Source organism: Microcaecilia unicolor, chromosome 13 (genome assembly GCF_901765095.1).
Source record: "Microcaecilia unicolor chromosome 13, aMicUni1.1, whole genome shotgun sequence".
NCBI lineage: Eukaryota > Metazoa > Chordata > Amphibia > Gymnophiona > Siphonopidae > Microcaecilia > Microcaecilia unicolor.
The window spans coordinates 59493479-59513964 of NC_044043.1; the positions used below are offsets into that span (position 1 = coordinate 59493479).

The 20486-nt window shown below is 43.5% G+C and overlaps 1 protein-coding gene across 1 annotated transcript in view; it reads right to left on the reverse strand.

Annotated features, from left to right (window-relative positions):
• Nucleotides 1–20486, reverse strand: part of SUPT6H (SPT6 homolog, histone chaperone and transcription elongation factor) — a 126106-nt gene that overhangs the window by 13626 nt on the left and 91994 nt on the right. Inside the window, exons 22-30 of the mRNA XM_030222091.1 lie at nucleotides 18621–18758; nucleotides 17481–17648; nucleotides 16926–17053; nucleotides 16495–16702; nucleotides 16177–16324; nucleotides 14897–15039; nucleotides 13691–13831; nucleotides 8684–8879; nucleotides 8193–8431 (exon numbers count right to left, since the gene is read on the reverse strand). Coding sequence (XP_030077951.1) covers nucleotides 8193–8431; nucleotides 8684–8879; nucleotides 13691–13831; nucleotides 14897–15039; nucleotides 16177–16324; nucleotides 16495–16702; nucleotides 16926–17053; nucleotides 17481–17648; nucleotides 18621–18758 — 1509 coding nt within the window. The remainder of the gene's footprint in view (nucleotides 1–8192; nucleotides 8432–8683; nucleotides 8880–13690; nucleotides 13832–14896; nucleotides 15040–16176; nucleotides 16325–16494; nucleotides 16703–16925; nucleotides 17054–17480; nucleotides 17649–18620; nucleotides 18759–20486) is intronic.

Below are 20486 nucleotides of genomic sequence, written 5' to 3' on the forward strand. Positions count from 1 at the left end.
TAAACAAGTCTTTAAGAGGACCCGCCAGAACCTCTCTGAGCTCCCTCAGTATTCTGGGGTGGATCCCGTCCGGCCCCATGGCTTTGTCCACCTTTAGCTTTCCAAGTTGTTGATACACACTCTCTTCTGTGAACGGCGCTCTATCCACCTCATTCTCAGGTGTACTTTTGCTAGTCCCTCTCGGTCCTTCCCCAGGGTTTTCTTCAGTGAAAACAGAACAAAAGTATCTATTTAGCAAATTGGCTTTTTCTTCATCATTTTCTACATAGCGCTTTGTTGTATCTTTTAGTCTCACAATTCCCTTTATAGTCTTTCTCCTTTCACTAATATACCTGAAGAAGTTTTTGTCTCCCCTCCTTACATTTCTAGCCATTTGTTCTTCCGCTTGCGCCTTCGCCAGACGTACCTCTCTCTTGGCTTCTTTCAGTTTCATCCGGTATTCCTCCCCATGTTCCTCCTCTTGAGATTTTCTATATTTCTGGAACGCTAACTCTTTAATCTTTATTTTCTCAGCCACTTGCTTTGAGAACCATATCGGTTTCCTTTTTCCCTTGCTTTTATTTACTCTCCTTACATAAAGGTCTGTGGCCCTGTTTATTACTTCTTTTAGCCTGGACCACTGTCCTTCCACTTCTCGTATGTCCTCCCAGCCCATCAGCTCCTTCCTCAGGTATTCTCCCATTTTGTTAAAGTCAGCTCGCTTGAAATCCAGGACTTTGAGTTTAGAGTGGCCGCCATCCACATGAGCCGTTACATCAAAACAAACCGTTTGATGGTCACTGTTTCCCAGGTGTGCAGCCACTTGGACATTTGACACACTATCCCCATTCGTGAGCACCAGATCCAACGTGGCTCCCTCCCTCGTGGGTTCGTTCACCATTTGTCTGAGCAGAGCACTTTGGAAAGCATCCACAATCTCTCTACTTCTTTCCGATTTTGCAGACGGAACCTTCCAATCTACATCCAGCAGATTAAAATCTCCCAACAACAGCACCTCTCTTTTCTTCCCCAACTTTTGAATATCAGCGATCAGATCTTTATCTAGTTCTTCCAATTGTGTCGGGGGTCTATAGACAACACCCACGTGGACCAAGGTTCTATCCTCTCTTTTTAAGGTGATCCATATCGCTTCTTCCTTTCCCCAGTTCCCTGTCATTTCAGTCGCTGCGATATCATTTCTCACATACAGAGCTACTCCTCCACCTATACGTCCCTCTCTATCCTTCCTAAAAAGATTATAGCCTGGTATGTTTACATCCCATTCGTGGGAACCATTGAGCCATGTCTCTGTGACTGCAACTATGTCCAAGTCAGCCTCCAAAATCAGGGCTTGAAGGTCATGAATTTTATTGCTTAGACTGTGAGCATTTGTGGTCATTGCTTTCCATGTACATTTCCTAGTATGTGTTTTGGTTTTAGTGATTTGTGAGGGTGTTTTCTCTTTGGGTACCTTCTCATATTTTTGTTCCCCCTTCCTTGCTTTTTCTTTTTTTTCCGCTTCAGTTTTATTTTCAGGAACATCACAGTGCTGTAGTGGAGCAAAAGAATTTTATAGTGGCAACACTTGTGCGGGCGGATGCTTCTGTGTCACATGATGAAGTCTGCCTGAGCCTACTGTGAATCATCTGTTCTTATGTGGCTTTATTTTTTGAGGCAGTGGTGAGAAGTTATGATTCTGCACAGTCCTATAAGTTACTTTAATTGCATCTAATTCTTGCATTACTTTACAGAGCTCTTGTTTTAAACTAGATAGCTGAAGACAGATTGGACAAGCTTTAAGTCTCCAGATGATTGGCCTTGAAACTAAAGCATCACAATTATTGCACAGAATAAAAGTCATCCTGATTGGTTGAATGGGTATGAATAGGTGTACTATGTTGGAGTAACAGCCTGCAAGACTGCCTGTGTATGATTGAGTAAAGTTAATGAGGTTTGGTTTGTCTATAAATGAGTGGCAAACCCTGGGGTGGGTGGGATTATAAGTTCCAAAGTGTCAGCTAAGTGCTGTTGATTTGTTGAATGGGTATGAATAGGTATTTTATGATGAGGCTTGACAGTATACAAGATTAACTTTACTCCTCAGCAATTTGAGACAGTTGTAATTTGGGTGGAGTTAAGTTGTGATAAGTAGTATAGTTAGAATAGGGATTTAGGAAGTGTCAGTCTTGGGGTGGGTGGGATGAGGGGTAGGGTGGGTGGGTATAAACCTAAATTGTGGAATGTGTTTGCTGTAAAACCTATCTTAGGCCTGTATTAAGCCTCTTTTCTACAATGCTGATTGGGACAAGGGGAGGACAAGGATAGTAGGTAGAGATGTGCAAAAAAACCACAGTTCTAGGGTAGGAAAAGCCACAAATATAGCCAGCACAAATCTTATCTGAGTTTCTCCCAGCCAGAGACCAGCAACACAGCTCTCCACAGAAAACACACTTGTGCTTTTAAAATGGCTGCAGGAAAAAAAAAAAAAAAAAAAAAAACAGGTGAACTGAGATAGATGGGGTGGGGGAAGGAAGGAGCTCAGAAACTTGGCAAAAGAAAGATTTCTAATACTTGCTGGCAGTTTGAAATCAGAAATCTAGTTTTCAGATTCACAGATATCAATAAACCAGTTTGAAACACAGTTTGAAACACAGTCAGATTATACAATCAGAACAAACAGAATATCCTGCTCCCTGGCTCCAGCTTCCCTTTCTTTGGCTAAAGAACTTGTTTGCCTTGGAGTTGCACCAAACTGATAAGATATCCACTCACCTGACCCCTAGTAATAACATAGCCACTCTCGCAGTCCTTATACTTCAGGGTTCCAAAAGGAGCTGGCTCAGAAAAATCTTCTGAACAATAATGGTGTTAGTTATGTAAGCTGCTGCCAGGCTCTGCAGGGGAAACTCCATCCCAGACCAAATCTGACACACATACCAGAACACCTGAGAGCTACCAGTTTCTCTTAGTTTGTTCCCATCAGCATTATCTTGTTTGCTACCACCTGAACTATCTTCTCCCAAGCTAGAAGCCAGGATTTCTGGAGTGCTACATGGTGGGCTCTGGCCCTTGGCATAGACTTGGACCCACTGATTCTCCACCAGGACCACCATTACTGCTTCAGCTGCCCCAGACCACAACTCCCCTCCTAGCCTAGCAGGCTCATCTGTATGGTGCAAAATAACCACGAAGGGGACTCTTGATTCATTGCCTGCCAGAGACAACTTTGAAAAGTTAACTGCTCAGGCTCCTTCCAACCTCTGGAGACAGAGAGCAAGTGTAGCCCTGTGACATTGGGCTAATGGAGGTAACCTTAAAAGAAGTATGAACTGGGAGACATACATCAGGTCTCACTGTCTTGAAGCCCACAGAAAACCATTCTTAGAGAGGATGTGGAAACTAAAAGTGAACTCTTGAGTCCCTGATGTCCAATGCCACAAAACCATGGTCTTCTTAGGAGAGAAGGTGGCTCCTTCATGCTTCAGAAACAAGGAAGGAGTAATACTATTTTTTAGAATAATTGTCAGTACACAGGACCCACACCTGCAGAACCAAGCTATAGCCAAACTCTCCTGTACTGACTCAGCTCTAAACAGCCAGACATCTGAACTTACAACCCCCCTTGATCAACAAGTAACTGAAGCCTATGGTTAGCACAAGGGAAACAGCCTGAACCTGTCAGCGAGGGATTCAGGATACTGAATCTGAGAAATATTCCTGAGAAAATTAATAAGTCATAGGATAGGAGGCAATGTTCTGTTGTAGATAAGGAATTAGTTACTAGACAGAAAACAGAGGGTAGGGGTTAAATGGCCATTCCTCTCAATGAATAGTGGAGTGCTGCAGAGATCTGTATTGGGATCAGTGCTATTTAACATATTTATATATGTCTGGCAATCAGAACAACGAGCAATGACACAAAACTATTTAAGATTGTTAAAACATATGCGGACTGTGAAAAATTGCAGGAAGACCTTACGAGATGGAAGACTGGGTATCCAAATGGCAGATGAAATTTAATGTGGACAAATGCAAAGTGATGCACATTAGGAAGAATAATCCAAATCATAGTTACCTGATGCTAGGGTCCACTTTGGAGGTCCACACCCAAGAAAAAAGATCTAGGTGTCACTGTAGATAATACGCTGAAATCATCTGCTCAGTGTGTGGCGGTGGCCAAAAAAACAAACAGGATGCTAGGAATTATTAGGAAATGGAAGATAAATAAGACCGAAAATACTATAACACCTCTGTACCACTCCATGGTGCAACCTCACCTTGAGTATTGCGTTCGGTTCTGGTCTTTGTATCTCAAAAACTATACAGCAGAATTAGAAAAGGTTCAAAGAATAACAACCAAAATGATAAAGGGGATGGAACTCCTCTCATATGAAGAAAGGCTAAAGAGGTTAGGGCTCTTCAGCTTGGAGAAGAGACAGCAGAGGGGAGATATGATTGAGGTCTACAAAATCCTAAGTGGTGTAGAATGAGTAGAAGTGAATTGATTTGTAACTCTTTCGAAAAGTACAAAGAATAGGGGGCACTCAATGTCTGCTATTGTAATAGACATGGAACCAACCCAAGAATAAACAATCCATCTATAGATCACTGTCTTTTATGTGGCCCATCTGAGAAAAATCAGGTGGTCATGCCCTAGAAAATAAAGGGTCACCAGCTCCTCTCTCCCAAACAACTTCCCCAATGAGGTAATAAGCCCCGATGAGGAGGCAATCACTCTGCCTGCTAAACTGGTTTATCCTCTTCCCTTTGCCCTGGTCAGTGGAATGCTCTAGCAACCTAAAGAATGCTAAGGCCATCCTGTGGTTTCTTCCATGTAGACACTAACAGAATAGGGCTAGGAAAGCCTCAAAGAGTAATTTGAAGGTGCTGCCAAAGCAGAACCACCCAGGATTTTTTTTCCCTTTAATTACTTTCAAGCTGCAGCAATTTTCATGCATCCTAAGAATAATCTGGCCTTAAGGGCACTACAGGCAGCTTCACTTAAGTAGAGGAGCAGCCAGCTGGTTCTGCAAGCTGTTCCCAGAAGGGATGGAAGGGGGAGGACAGAAGAGATCTGACATGCATATGAGATTACCTGCTAATATATTAGCACAGACAACTGGAACTGCACATGTCCCATCATACCTCAGGGTGCATAAATTTGTAGACTTACGAATCTCTCCAGTTTTCTATCGAAGGAAAGAGAGAGATAAAGGGCCCAACTTGCTTCATGTACGGTTTTTTGGTGCAAAGCAGTAAGCACTGACCAAATCTTACTTCTTGTGCACTGCATGGGCCAAAGCTCAGTCTAGGGAACTCCTCCAGCTTTGCTTTCGGCAAGGTGCTAAACCTCCACAGATTGCACCTGCATATCTGGCACCAGCTTGCCTGCCTGCTCCCAATCCAGGTCAAGTGCACTGGCCGACAAGCTGCACTGCTATTACTTACTACAGTGTGTCATCACCTTTTTCCCTTGACACATCCACTATCTTGTGCCTGCCCGCTCTCAGGTTGGGCAAAAATGTGCTTACTGACATGCTGCACTATTATGATTTACCTACAATGTGTCACCTACAAACCAGAAGGGTGGGGTAAGGAAGAATAATCAATCAGACCCTATGAGTCCAGGGAGAGTGGGAAACAGTCTAGGAAGAGACTGCTGTCTCTTGCTCTCAGACCCACCAAGAGTGAAAAGTTACCAGGCACCACTTGATACTGGATCTATTGTTATGGGAACACAGCCTCCAGCTGAGTCTGTTCCCAAAGAGGGAGAGAAATCAGCCCCTTAAGTCTGTTGACTGTAACGTCCCCAGACTCAGTCTAAGCTCCACCAGGAACTTGACCTTATAGCCTTCCTGTGAGCAGCCTACTCATGGTTGTTGCATCATCAGCTGGAACCAGAAAATGTGAGGAGCTAGAAGGCAGCACCAGCCCCTTTAAGGGGAGTCAAGCAGTTTTTAGCTGTTTTTCTCTGTCTTCATCTGCAGGCAAGGGAACATAACCCATTTGCCTGGACTGATATAGCATGGTTAAGGATCTTTACTAGCATTATTAATACTAAGTGCTGTCAACTACCTGTCATTACAAGACCACAAGTCTGTTTAGAAGACTGAAGAAACCTTGAGGACGAAAATAGAGTCGGGGGTAACAGCACACATGAAGAAAGCGTTCTCTCGTTGAACCTAACGGCTTTACGCACTGGACATCTGGTACCATACCATCGTATATGGGACCCTTGTGTTCAATGGTCTTCTGGTCCCGAGCTCTGTAAACTGTTTCAGTAAAAGAGATACTTAAGCTTTCTCTACGAACACACACAAAAAAAAAAAGGGGAGACGGGGGGGGGGGGTGGGGGGAATAATAATTGTTGTTTTATTGTGCAATTTACAATTACAATAGTGTTGGAAATGTTATCTAATTGGCTATTTGTCATTTGGCTTATTGTATTTGCTATATAAAATTTCAAAAATAAAAGTATAAAAAAAAAAAAGAAAATGTTCTTTCTCCAAGGGCCCGATGAACAGAATTCGGGGTGATTAATGAGTCAGAATTACCAACCAATGCTCAACACTAACAGAACACAAATTATATCACGCTGTTAGTTATGCATCGGTCAGTAAAGGGGTCTGAGCATTCCTGGCACAGCTCTTGTGCATATGGCTAGTGATTAGATCCCTCCTGACCCCCCACAACCAAAAAACAATCCTCCCAACACCTAAAAACATTCCCAGGGTTCCAGTGGACCCCCCCCCCCCCCCCCCCCAACACCTAAAATCATCCCCAGTGGTTCAATGAACCCATTCCCAACCCCCCACCTTAAAAAATCCCTGGTGGTCTAGTGGATCTCTCTACACCCCCCCCCCCCCCAAAGGAAATCACCTAGTGGTCCAGCGAGCCCCTAGTCAGGCCAGGCCGGACCCCCTAGTCACCACTAAAAGCCCTGGAAGTCTAGTGGAATTCCCCTCCACCTTCCCAGACCTTAATGTTGAAGGCAGGATTACCTACTCCCTCCTGCCTCTGGGCCCGCCTGCTTCAAAACAGTGGCACTCAGTCCCTGCCCGGTGCATCCTGGGATGCACTGGGAGGGGCCTAAGTACCATAAAAGGAGTTTTTTCTTTATATAGTGCTCAGGCCCCTCTCAGTGCATCCCAGGATGCACCAAGCAGGGGCTGGTGACGCGAAGCGGGCGGGCCCAGAGGCAGGAGGAAGTAGGCAGTCCTCCTGCCTCCAACTCTAAAGTATGTGGAGGGGTCTGGGATAATGTTGAACCCAACACAGAAGTACTTAAGTTATGGTGCTACTAGGAATTCCACTAGACCACCAGGGATCTTCGTGGTGACTAGGGGGTCTGGCTGGACAGCAAGGGTTTTTTTTTTTTTAAAGGTGTGTGGGGTAGGAGTTGGTGTATGTAGGGGTGGGGTCCACTGGACCATCAGGTGATTTCTTTTTGGGGGTCAGGGAGTCCACTGGACCATCAGGGATATTTTTAAGGGTGGGGGATACTCGGGATCAGAAAACTGGAATGCTACCAACTTTCCTATCAGTGCCTAAGCCAAGCAGCGCTCAGGCACTGACAGGAAAGTTAGCATGGTACCTCAATGACAGCTCCAAAGCTGTCTGTAGGCTTTAGCTACTAGGGCAGGAATTTTCCATGCGCTGGTTTTCTGAGCACTGCACAGAATAGCTAATGAGCTCGTTTTACTACTAGCAAGCTCATTAGTGACTTTCGGTCACTGCTTCCGTGCATGGTAAAGCAGTGACCAAAAACCTCTGCATTGGCCACACAATAAAGTTTTCTTTTAGACTGGCTAAAACACAGTCTAAATGAAACGTTGCAAGTCCGGTTTGCTTTGAGCATCAGGGCCTACGATAGAAACCTACAACTTTGGTCACTTCATGCCAGTATATGATTGAGTGGAGGAGTGGCCTAGAGGTTAGGGTGGTGGATTTTGATCCTGGGGAACTGAGGAACTGAGTTTGATTCCCACTTCAAGCACAGGCAGCTCCTTGTGATTCTGGGCAAGTCACTTAACCCTCCATTGCCCCATGTAAGCCGCATTGAGCCTGCCATGAGTGGGAAAGCACGGGGTACAAATGTAACAAAAAAAAAATAAAAATAAAGAGCACATTTCTGGAGATGACACCAAAGCTGGGGACAAAACTATTTTTCAGAAAGAGAAAAATTTTCAGTAGGCCATACCCCTTCTTCCTACCTCATTATTGATCCACAAAGTGGAACCCAGGCTGAAAGCATTCTCTTTTCCCTCCTCGCGCACATCCACATGATGGTAGATGCCATCATTCACCTTCCAAGTGACAGTAAGGTGATTCTCTCCCTTGCTACTGGGCCTGATGATCACATCTCCTTGGTCCATGGTTTCCATCATTTTCTCGGCTTGTTTAAAATTAATATTGTGGAATGAGGGATGAGCGATCACTCTCTTGATATATGCTGTGGGAAACCAGACAAGCAGTTTTGATCTTAGTTACTGGTCAGCTATTCTCTAACTGGAGAGATATTGACATTTAAAGTGATAAGATGAAGTTCATGCAAATGAAAGGGGGGGGGGGGGGGGCGAATGACACTCCCAATACAAACAAAATCAAATAATAATCCAAACTAACTGTACCATTCTATTGCTGAAACATACCAGTGTCCAGAGTATAATCTGAGGGGAGTGAAAGAAGAAAGAAATAAACTCACTCGTCCGCTGTTGTTTCTTCTTCCAGTCCTCTTCCAATTTCTGATCAGCTGCTTCAGCATCAAAGTCATAATATGTGTCTTTAGGTAATTTCCACTCATTGTTTTTATCCATTAGGTCAGAAGTCCGGCAAGTCATATCCACACCAAACTTCTCTATATCGATCTTCATGATCCGGCAGTGGACAGTCATTCCCACCTAGAGAGAAAGCAACCACATTGGCACAAAGTCTGCAGAATTTATGTAAAAGGGAACAGTCCATCCAACAGACAGGAAAAGGAAAACCAAAACACAGAGGTTAAGTTCTTGGAGAGTGTGAAAAAAAAAAAAGCAGACCAAGAATAACGGAACTAAGATGAAAAAAGCTTTGTAAAACAAAAGGAAAAATTTTGTCTTACCTGCTAATTTTCCTTCCTTGGATCCAACCAGTCCTGTTCAGAAACACAGACTGCAGCTACTGATCAGAAGATGAAGGCAGAGAAATAACAGCTGTAAGCTCTGCCCTATAAGAGGGACTGTGCAGCTCACTAACTCAGTATTCCTGTAACAAAGCAGATCATGTGTCCAACTTCTTTATCTCAGAACCACCAAAGGGACCCAGATTATCCATAATGAGCACCCTCCCCAACAGCTCAGCTTGAGTTTAAATTCTTCCAGAGGCCAACCCTAGGCAAGCCCACCCAGAGCAACCAACACAATTCTCATCCAAAACAGGAGGGCCCCCCGAACAGGTCTGGCTGTACTTAAGGAAAGAAAATTCGAAGTAAGACTACATTTTTCCTTCTTTTTCACCCATTAGACCAGTCCAGAAACATATATGATTTAACAAAGCAGTCCTCAATGTGGAAGGGGAGGACCCAGCTGCCAAAAAAGCAGAATCAAAAACCACAACATCCCAAGCACCAACATCTAGGTGGTAGTGCTTCACAAAGGAGTGAAGAGAGGACCAAGCAGCCTTACAATCTCCACTGGAGCTACCGCCTAAGTTGTTGCCACACTTCAGACAGAATGAGCCTGGAGGCCAACTAGAGGAGAGTTGTCCTTAAGAAGGTAAGCCAAGGAGGAGATCACCTCCTTAAGCTACCATGCCACCTTGCAAGTGGTGGTCTTAGATGTTAACATTGCTGATAAGATTATACTGGCTCCTGGAAGAAGACAGATTTTATTTTAAAATTTGTACTTTGATATTTAAAATACTTTATGGTGAGGCTCCAGTATATATGAAGAATTTAATTGTTCTTTTGACTCAATCTAGGGAATTGTTTTTACAGAAATCCTCTACTTTTGCAGTTCCCAAATCCTTGAGGAATCTGTCCCAAGGCAAACTTTTTTAACCACGTTTCAATACCTAGCTGCACAAGTCTGGAATGCCTTACCAATTAAGATTTGAATTATTTCTGATTATATGGTATTCAGAAAACTGTCAAAAACATATCTTTAACAAATATTTTATTTTTTGGTTATTTTAATATGTTTGCTTCAACTTGTTGTTTAAATTTCTGTTAATTGTAATTCTTCAGGTTTGTCTGATTTCTTACAATGTTATGTAATCCGCACTGAACTTAAAGGTTGCGGAATACAGGTATTAGTTACTTCATCCTTCCTCCGAAAAGGAACAAATAAATTATCTGATCTACCAAAATCACTGATCACTTCCAAACACCACAATAAAAGTCTCAAAAAGGAAAACTCCTCTTTCCAGTCCTTCCAGCAAAAAGGCTGGGAGGGCAACCACCTGATTGACATGAAAGGACAAAACTACCTTAGAGAAGAAATGACAAACTGTCTGACTATACATCCCTTCTTTCAAAAACCTGAAAAAAGGATCCCTGCAGGACAATGCCTATAACTCCAAAGTTTCTTTGGGCAGGACAAACAGCCACTAGGAACGCAACCACCTTCAAAGTCACATCCTTCACTGTCACCTTCCTGATAGGCTCAAAGGGAGTCACTGACAACACCCTCAAGACCAAATTAAGATTTCAAAGGAGAACCAAGGGGCAGACTGGAGGCCACAAATGTGCCACTCCGTTAAGAAATCGAAAGACATCTGAGCGTGTCCTTAAGGGAGAGCCTTCCCCTCGTCCTCTGTAACAGGCCAGTGCTGCAACCTGCATTTTCAAGGAACTGAGAACCACAGCCCATCTTGCAGGAAGGACAGAATCTGATCCATTGAGGTCAGAAGGGGAGCAAGCCCCCTTTCCACTCACAAACTTTCCAAGAGCCTCCAGACCCAGGCATAAGCCAGTGAGGTTGAACGCTTCCAAACTTGCAACAAAGGTAAAATTAGTCCTTACCTGATAATTTTCTTTCCATTAGTCCCAACAGATCAATCCGGAGGCTTGTGGGTTATTGTCCCTCAAGTCTCTGGATTGATCTGTGGGACGCTATGGAAGATAAAATTAGTCCTTACCTGATAATTTTCTTTCCATTAGTCCCAACAGATCAATCCAGAGACTTGAAGGACATAACCTATAAGCATCTGGATTGATCTATGGGACACTACTGAAGTTATAATAAGTTTATCTGCTTAGCCTTTTCGCCTCAGGAGCCAAGCCATAACACAAAAGCGAGATGAATATTCCATCACCACTAGGCCTTGGATCTGAAGGACGTTCACCAGAGGGGAAAAAAAAAACCAATTCTTCCACTTGCGCCACATTAGATTGCAAACCAATTCAGAGCCTAGAGAATCACCAGAGCAGGGTAAGATTCCACTTTCTGTAATAAAACACACAGCTTAGCATCGCCCAACGAGGAAACACATACAGCACTCTGAACGAGGCCACTGCTAAACAGGGGTATCCAAATCATCAGGAGTCCCCCACTGAATCCCAATCATAGCAACAGCTTTGTTCGAGAGCTCCCCTTTTGTCAAAATCCAAAGCGTGTCTGCTCCAGAAATTCATTTGGATATTCTGGTTTCCTATTATATGCGCTATGAAGAGTGCTTAAATGTTGACCTTCACCCAACACTATGTCCTGCATTGCCACCAAACTCCTGCTCCACCCCTGGATGACTGACATAGGCCACTGCTGTGGCACCGTCTGAGAAGAACCAGACTACTCTGCTCTACACCAGAGACTAAAACAAGACTAATACATTCTGAATGGCTTGAGTCTTCAGCTGGCTGATCTACTAGGATACCTCAACATGGGACCAATGTCCCTGTGCCACCTGTCCCTGATAATATGCTCCTAGCCAAAAATGCTGGCATCCATCAACAGCAGCCTATAACTGTGGGACTCCAAATCCATGCCCTGCATCAGGTGATCTTGGGCACGTCTCTTAATCCTCCATTGCTTCAGGTACAAATTAAGATGTTGAGCGGTTCAGGAGCAGAATACCTACTGTACCTGAATTTACACCACTTCAAGAATTTCATAGATACCACCTGCAAGCCCAATATCCCTTAGCTACCAGACCACACTGTCTCCGGCTTCATTAATCAACAGAACCTGCTCCTCACTGCATAAAAACTCAGGCTTGGGGAGTCTTCCTTGCTATAATGGCCCATACCTCAGACTGGAACTACCTTCTCCACTGACAGGGCAGGAAAACATTGCCTGGCCAGGTACTGAAAAAAAAAAAAATTCTAGACAGTTGGCAACCCTAGCCTCTTGAGTTCTTAGCACATCCAACAGGCCCCCCCCCTAAAATTTTGGGCCCTAGGCACATGGCTAAAGTTTGCCTATGCCTTAATCTGGCTCTGCACATGCCCCAGCAGCAATCTTATGCACAGCTTAGCTGTCTGCACAAGCCTGTTTTCTCTGCACAGCAAACTCTTTTCCCCCTTCTCCAAACTTGTCCACTGATGCCCAGACTGAAGAAGGGGAAGAGGTCACGCACACAAGCACCTACACCAAGGAATGGTGGAAGTAGGGCTAATATCCGTCCAGCCTCGGTTCACTAGCAACTGGGGACCAACATAACTCACTCTCCCCTCCCTCTCACTCAACCAAACTCAAGGGCAATAGGAACACCTCCAGACCACCCCCCTCCACCCCAGAAAGCCTCACCTGAAGCCACTACCTGGACCGAAGGAGCACTTGATCTGCAGACCAACTAGGTCCAGGGAGTTTAATTCTGCTAGACCAAAACCAGCATGTTCCAGCAGCTGAAGTCAGAAAATACTGGCAGGTTACCTAGTGACACAGCTCCTTATAGGTAGTGATGTTACTGCAAACTATGGGGGTCTTTTACAAAGGTGCGCTACCATTTTTATTGCTCGCTAAAAATTCATGTGTGCTAAACATTAAGTTGCCCATAGGAACACAATAGGTATCTTAGCGTTAGCACATGCTAATTTTTTAGTGCGCGCTAAAAACGCTAATGCGCCTTTGTAAAATGGGCTCTATGTTCTCTGTCACTACCATCTGCTGGCAAGGAAGCAAAGCTCATTTGTTTGGACTATACTAGAAGGATAAGGAATTACAAATAATATTAAATTTTATTATCACTTATCTTGAACATTTGTATAAGTTTTACCTCTAAAGAGGTGTTCTGATGAAACATGGCCATGTTGGGCTTAAAAAAAAAAAGTGAACATATAGAGTTCTTGTTTTCACTGGTGTGTTTGCTTTTTGCATCTGTTCCTTCCAATAATCAAAAAGGAGCCAAATACAAAAGAAGAGTTCCAAAAATCTAAAATGCTTGGCTAATAACCTAGATCCCTCTCCCTGGCCTCTCTACATGCTATAGCCAAGTGCTCTGCATACTTCCCAGGCAACTTCCTCCCCCACCAGTTGGATTTATTTTATTTTATTTGTTTTCAGCACTTGATAAACTGCAAGTGATCCCTGAGACGACTATGTGGTTTACCAACACCTCCCAACCCCCTTTACTATCCAGTGTTTCACAGCTGGCCACACCTGACACTTCCCTAATTCCTTCCCTCCCACACTCTGGTGCTCTGGATACCTCCTGCTTCCCCTCCCTCCCAAGGTTGGGCACACCAGGCATCTCTGTCCACCCTCCCTCATACAGTCATGCCAAACTCTTCTTTCACCTTGACTCTTTCTTCTGGGCGCTTGACTACTTTGTCGCTAAGAAACTTTGTTGGTATGAAGCCTGTGACTCCGTTATCCAGCCTGGTTTTAACACCTATTGCCTGACCTGGGCACGAGCCGCTGTCAAAGTGATTCCATACCTACAGAAGAGCAAAAAGTCAGCATTACAAACACATAAAATGGCTTTAATCACACTGAAAATTTCTACATTGACTCCTTCCTGGTCATGGGGTTCCCCAGATGTAATCTATTTAAAACCTTGCCCACTTAGACCTCGCCATTCACACTATGCTCACCTATAAGGCACATCACAGGCCTGCCACTATTACTCCTGTGCCAAACAATTAAAAAAAAAAAAATCAAACTTCTATGCAAAAAATTTACAAATTCTGCAAAATTCTGTGCACAAAATTTGCAAATTCTGCAAGTTTGCCATAATTTAACAAATATTACAACCCCCCCAAACACAGATACCATCTATATTTTTCCTAAAACCCATAGCATCCATATTTTTCCAGCCACCTCCCTGCACCCTCCCTCACACACATCTTTATATATATATATATATATTTTTTAACAGCCCTGCCTTTCACCTACCCTCACCAATAGCATCCACCTTTTTCTAACAGCCCTTCCCCTCCACTTTTTTCCTTTTTACAGCCCTCCACACATACCCATAGTATCCAACTTTTTTTTTTTTTTTTTTTTACAGCCCTACCTCCCACCCATAGCATCCACTTTTGGATTTTTTATTTTTTGTTTACAGTTCCCTCCCTGCCTGTACCCGCAGGCCATCAATATTTTTCTTTCAGCCCGCTCCTGCACTCACCCATGAGGTAGGGTTGCATGGGAGTACCTCTTTGGGGCAGGAAAGAATCCTGCTCTTTCCTGCCCGGCCTGCTGCCACCGCTTTTTCCAAATGGCTGCCGAGACTTCCTGCGGCAGTCTCACACCACCACCAGGTAGGCCTTGGAAGGCTACAGCAAGGGGGAGGGGGGGCAGGGAGGCCAGCCATCCAGCCTCACAGCTCAGATTCTGCGCAAACATGTGGAATTCTGTGCTCCACAGTCACGCAGAAGTACATTATGACCATATGTAAGGATGAAGAACCTCCAGACTACAAAAACTAAAAATCAAGAAAACTTATCTTCAGATTCTTTTGGTCAATTGGCACATGACAGACTATTCAAAGACACAGTGTTTACCTCGCTGAGCTCTGGGAAGTTATCCTGCTGACAGAATGGACACTGCCACAGACCACTCTCATCATTCCTGATGGCCTGATCATAGCTCTCACCCTGAGGCCGCCGGTGTGCAATTCCTGTCACATTACAGATAATCAGTTTACCTGCAGAAAAGAACAGAAAACCTCAGGAAGGAATCAGAAAACCAGCCCATTGAATAGATGATACTGTGCAAACCATACATATTTCTAGTTTTTATTTTAATATAGTTATTTTGCTTTTCTTGAGCTGGGAGCAGACGTAAGAGTTGCAAGAGAGCTATAAATGTGCTTTTTCTGAAAACTACCCTTCTAAGGCTGTAGTTTGACATTTGGCCTATGCTAACTTGTGATACGTTGCTTGGCAGCAACTAAGAGCCACAGACTCCTATGATTAAGGACACCTGCAGAATCCAGTCAAACAATCAAAAGGAGAAGTAAGTGGGTGTGGGTGAAATTGTAGGCTCAGCAAGAGGGTGGAGGGGGCTCGTATAATGACTAGCATAACAAGGACATAGGTCAACCCATTATCTAATGAAGACTTATGCTTATGTGCATGACAGGCCCTAACTGTCAAAGCAATGAGGGAATAAATGATAGAAGTTGGAAGATGATAGTACATGCTGGAATAGGATTCATCATAACAGGAAATAAAATGTTCTGGAAAGATGCATATTCATTAGGTAGGAAGGATAATTATAATTAAGATAATGAAGAAAGGAAGAAGAAAGTATTTAAGAGGAAACAGAACTGAGGATGGCGAGCCTCAATGTGCCTACACTAACAGGTGGACATATTGACAGCTCCCAGGGAAAACTCTGTTTTTATTTGCTACATATTATACTCTATTGGGATTTTATTTGTTGATATTTCAATAATTACTGATTGGCTTCTTTGATTATTTGAATAAATGTTTATTATGTCTAACACTTATTTAATAGCTACAGTTTTTCTGGCCTGGGGTTCTGCCTGGGGGGCAAGGGTCCACCCTTCAGGAAACCTCCAGAAGGCTACTCCTGTCTCTGAGGCAAAGACAGGAATGCAATACCAAGGAATAACTTTGACTTTTAAATTATTATATGCTGAAATTTAAAACATTCATGTCATAATCTGAAATTCAAAAAGCTGTGAATGTCAAACTTTAAAGCTAAAAATGTTATCAATACATTAAGGTCCAAGAAGCTATTTTAACAGGTGGTAAAATTTTATAAGCATTACATGAAAAAGCCCATAAAAAACACACTGGAGTGATGGGTTACATACCAATGTAGAATGTCTCAGGGGTTTCCTTGGTCAGCATGTTGAACACCTCTTCAGTGTTAGCAGAGCGGTAAGGTGTCCTCAGGTCCTTGTACCTGCAACTCAGCTCTGCCCGGATGTCATATAAAGTGATATGCTTGTCACCATAGCCCTGTAGAGAGAACAGTGTAAGACTAAGCTTTCTATACTTCCATCAACAATGTGCGCATGCACCCATTAGAACAGTGATGTCATCAGCCTCATTCTGGTCTCATTACAACCTTTGTTCTACTGTAAGAACTTCATCTTCCTTACCATAGCTCCCCATAATTAAACACTAACCTGCCTCTCTAGCTCCTCAGCAAAGGCATCTAGATCAAGGTCCTTCAACCGTTCTGGGTTCTCTAGGATCTCCTCTAGGGCTCCTGCAGGGTTGGCATCCTCTGCTGATTCATCATACTCTAGTGCATCAACTGCCATCTTCCGTGCCCACTCATAAGTCTCAGGGTGTACTCTGGAGCCATCCAGCACCTCGATGTAGGAATCAGTGCTACAGAATTCAAACTGGCTTATCAGAAGACAAAAGAGATACAGATGCCCCCCCAAGCACCAGCAGCAACTCCCAAAACAGAAAACCTCTCAAAGGAGAGATATTACAAGGTCTGTAAAACATCTGGATAAATACCCATACAAGGCTTTTACTTATTCTAAACTTAAATTTGAAATATAATAGAAAAAGGAAGGAGGAAAACATGATTATTCATGGGCCCAACCTGTCTCCCAGTGAGGCGGTGTCAATCTTGATAAAGCCAGCACAGTTGATGAAGACCTTGGGCCCCATGTGACACATAGTGACCAACTGGGTTCGGTTCTCCAGTCTAGTATTGTTCTGTTTCAGGATCTGTCAGGAAATATGGGGCAATGTCTCACTACTATTTTCACAAACCTTCAAAAAGCAAAGTATTGTTGAATATCTGTAAGGTTGTGATATACAACACCCTCTACACCTCTCCAGCATCCCTTTCCATGTCCCTTCTCTCACATCTCTCCTACTTCCTTCCATGGAATACTAACACACTGTTATGAAACCTCTACAGCTCCTTTCGGCAATGGTCCTGCTTTCTTTTTATCCCTGTGTATCCTGGAGACAAGTTCTGAGAACAGAAATTGGGGGTGGGGTAGGGGTACACGCAGAATGAAAGCAACCTATGGCATACGATACTCTCTCAGCCTCTTCACTATCTGTTATAAATATTTATAAGCTCAAATTCTCAGGTGACCTCACAAACGAGCCCTCAGATGTATGGAAGGAATGCACAGATTCTTACCTTCAATAAATGAGTGCCCTTCCGTGGTCCCAAGCCACAAACATACTGGATAAGAGACTGTGTGTAAGGATGAGCAATCGCTCGATTGACATCCACTCCCACTTCATTTACACGGTTTATAAACTCGCAATATAAAGCACTCAGCAGCTCTTCTTTTACTACATGCTCCTAAGAGAAAGGAATGGGACAACTTGATATGAAATGAGTCTTAACTTCAGCAGTCTTCATGACACAAGCTACAATAGGAATGGTCTTAATCATCAATTCAGTCAGTGTTAAAAGGAAAAAGTATTTGATCTTACCTGTTAATATTCTTTCCTTGAGTCCTACCAGACCAATCCAGATGAAGGGTTGTAGTTATACTTCCCTCCCCACCATCCAGTAAATGGAGACAGAATGAACATCTGTGGGCTTTGCCCTTAAAGAACCATGCAGCCAACTGCTCCTCAGCTTTTCATTTTTCTTTAACAAGTATAGATCTTCTTCAACTCATTCCAGACAGAAGGGGGGGGGGGGGGGGTAGGAAGTTCCATGGTCACAAACAGGAATGTCTCCCCCCACCCCTGAGAGATCCCAAGGGTTATTCATGAGTAAATCACTAACAGATGACAATACTCCCAAAGTATAACCATACAGAAAACTGGACTGCTCTGGTAGGACTCAAGAAAATTAGCAGGGAAGACCAAATTTTCCTTCTTATCGTCTACTAGACCAGTCTAGACAAACAAGATGCTCAATTTCACTAAAATAAGCGTGCAGGGCGTGAGGGGAAGAGAGAGCAGGGAAGGGAGAACGGCGCTGGACAAGGCTTCAGCTAGTGGGGGTTGGGGAGACCCCCCCCCAGCCAAGGTATTTGCTGCCGCGGTGGGTGGGGAGTGGCAGGGTGGTGAGGGAGGGGGGGGACAGCAGACCAAAATGTGCCCCCCCCACTGCGAGGTCTGGCTATGCCCGTTTTAAATACTGTCCATTTTAAAATACATCATTTGGCGTTTCACAAATGGCCCCCGGCCAATGATGAGCAAATATGACAACTCTGCAAAATTTGGTTTTATGGGCTACAAGGATCATGTAAACTTGGAAGTGTGCTCTGAAATTTAAAAAAAAAAGTTGAGAAGCACTAGACTAAGTAAAATAGCTTACCTGCAAAGGATGAAGTTTCAGGCAAAGGATGTCCTCATCAGTGCTGCATACCTGGGAGAACTCAATCAGAGGGTCTTGGATGCGACGGGCAAGGGAGACAGCCTGCCGCAGCACAGGAGGGTAATCCCGAAAATCAGTCTACATGAGAAAGATTAGTCAGTCTGCATGCAGAGTGCAAACAAGAATGATTTACTACCTAACAGAAGCACACTATGATCAGGAAAGCCAGGGTACAGAGAAAAAAAAAACAACAACAAAAAAAGGCAACATTAGTAGCATCTCCAAGACAGTGGCAGAAGGGTAAGGAACAAAGCATTTAAAAAAAAAAAAAAAAAAAACCTTATATGGGTGAAAGGGGAAATGTTAACACAGTAGATGAAAGCAAATAAAGACCACCGTTCCTGTTCAGTCTGACCAGTTGTCTTCCTCAGTGAGTCCTTACTTGCTAATTGTCTTTCCCTGAGTCATGCACTCCTGGCTAGCAGGCAGAGACTGAGAACTATTGAGCGGTGCAGCCCTCTGATCAACCAATATTTATCATAAAGAAGTAATTAATATAACTCCCATAAGAACTAAGGAACTTTTCAACAGACAACACATCAATACTTTAAAATGTTCACGAATACTGTACAGACACAACAAGGGAATACTAACACTCCAGTGCTTTCAGCAAGGCGGCAAAATTTTATTTAAGAAGGTGGGTTCTGACCTGGTCTGGAGGGATTGAAAGCAATGACAATTAGCAGATAAGAAATAATTTACACTTCCTTATCTCTCCAGCCCAATTCCGTTAGTAGTCAAACTGATGGAAAGCCTAGTTACCAAACAGCTCACTGAATATCTGGACAAGTTCTCATTATTACATGAATCACAATCAGGATTCCGCCGCCTTCACAGCACTGAAACTGTACTAGTCACTCTCCTGGCCAAATTCAAGCGGGAAATAGCCACAAGTAAAAACATCCTCCTTCTCCAATTTGACATGTCGAGCGCTTTTGATATGGTAAACCACAACATACTACTGAAACTACTAGATTACTTCGGGATTGGTGGACATATACTTAACTGGATGAAAGGCTTCCTAACCACCAGAACATACCAAGTAACATCAAATTCAAACATATCGCCTCCATGGAAAGCTGACTGCGGAGTACCTCAAGGCTCACTACTATCACCAATACTCTTCAATATAATGATGATCCCACTGGCCAAAGCCTTATCCAACCTAGGCCTCAACCTGTTCACCTATGCAGACGACATCACAATCTACATTCCCTTCAAACACGACCTGGCAGAAATTACCAATGAAATCAAGCTCGGCTTGAACACCATGGACTCATGTGCAAATTCTTTCCAAATGAAATTGAACTCTCAAAAAACACACAGCCTTGTCTTATCATCTCAATACAATAAGTTCACCCCCACAACCGTAAACATCCCAAACCATACTCTCCCTATCTCAGACAATTTAAAAATGCTCAGCGTCATAATCGACCGCAACCTTACTCTTGAAAGCCAAGTAAACTCAAAAACCAAGAAAATGTTCTATTCAATGTGGAAACTTAAACGCCTAAAACCCTTCTTCCCGAGAGAAACATTTCATAAATTAATAAAATCAATGGTATTAAGCCGTGCAGATTACTGTAACAGAATCTATGCGGAATGCAAAGATCAACTCACAAAGAAACTCCAGACAGCCCAGAATACAGCAGCCAGGCTGATATTCGGTAAGACGCGATTCGAAAGTACCAGACCCCTCCGAGAAAAATTGCACTGGCTCCCTATTAAGGAACGCATTACCTTCAAAATCTGCACCCTGATCCACAAAATTATCTACGGCGTAGTCCCAGGATACATGATTGACCT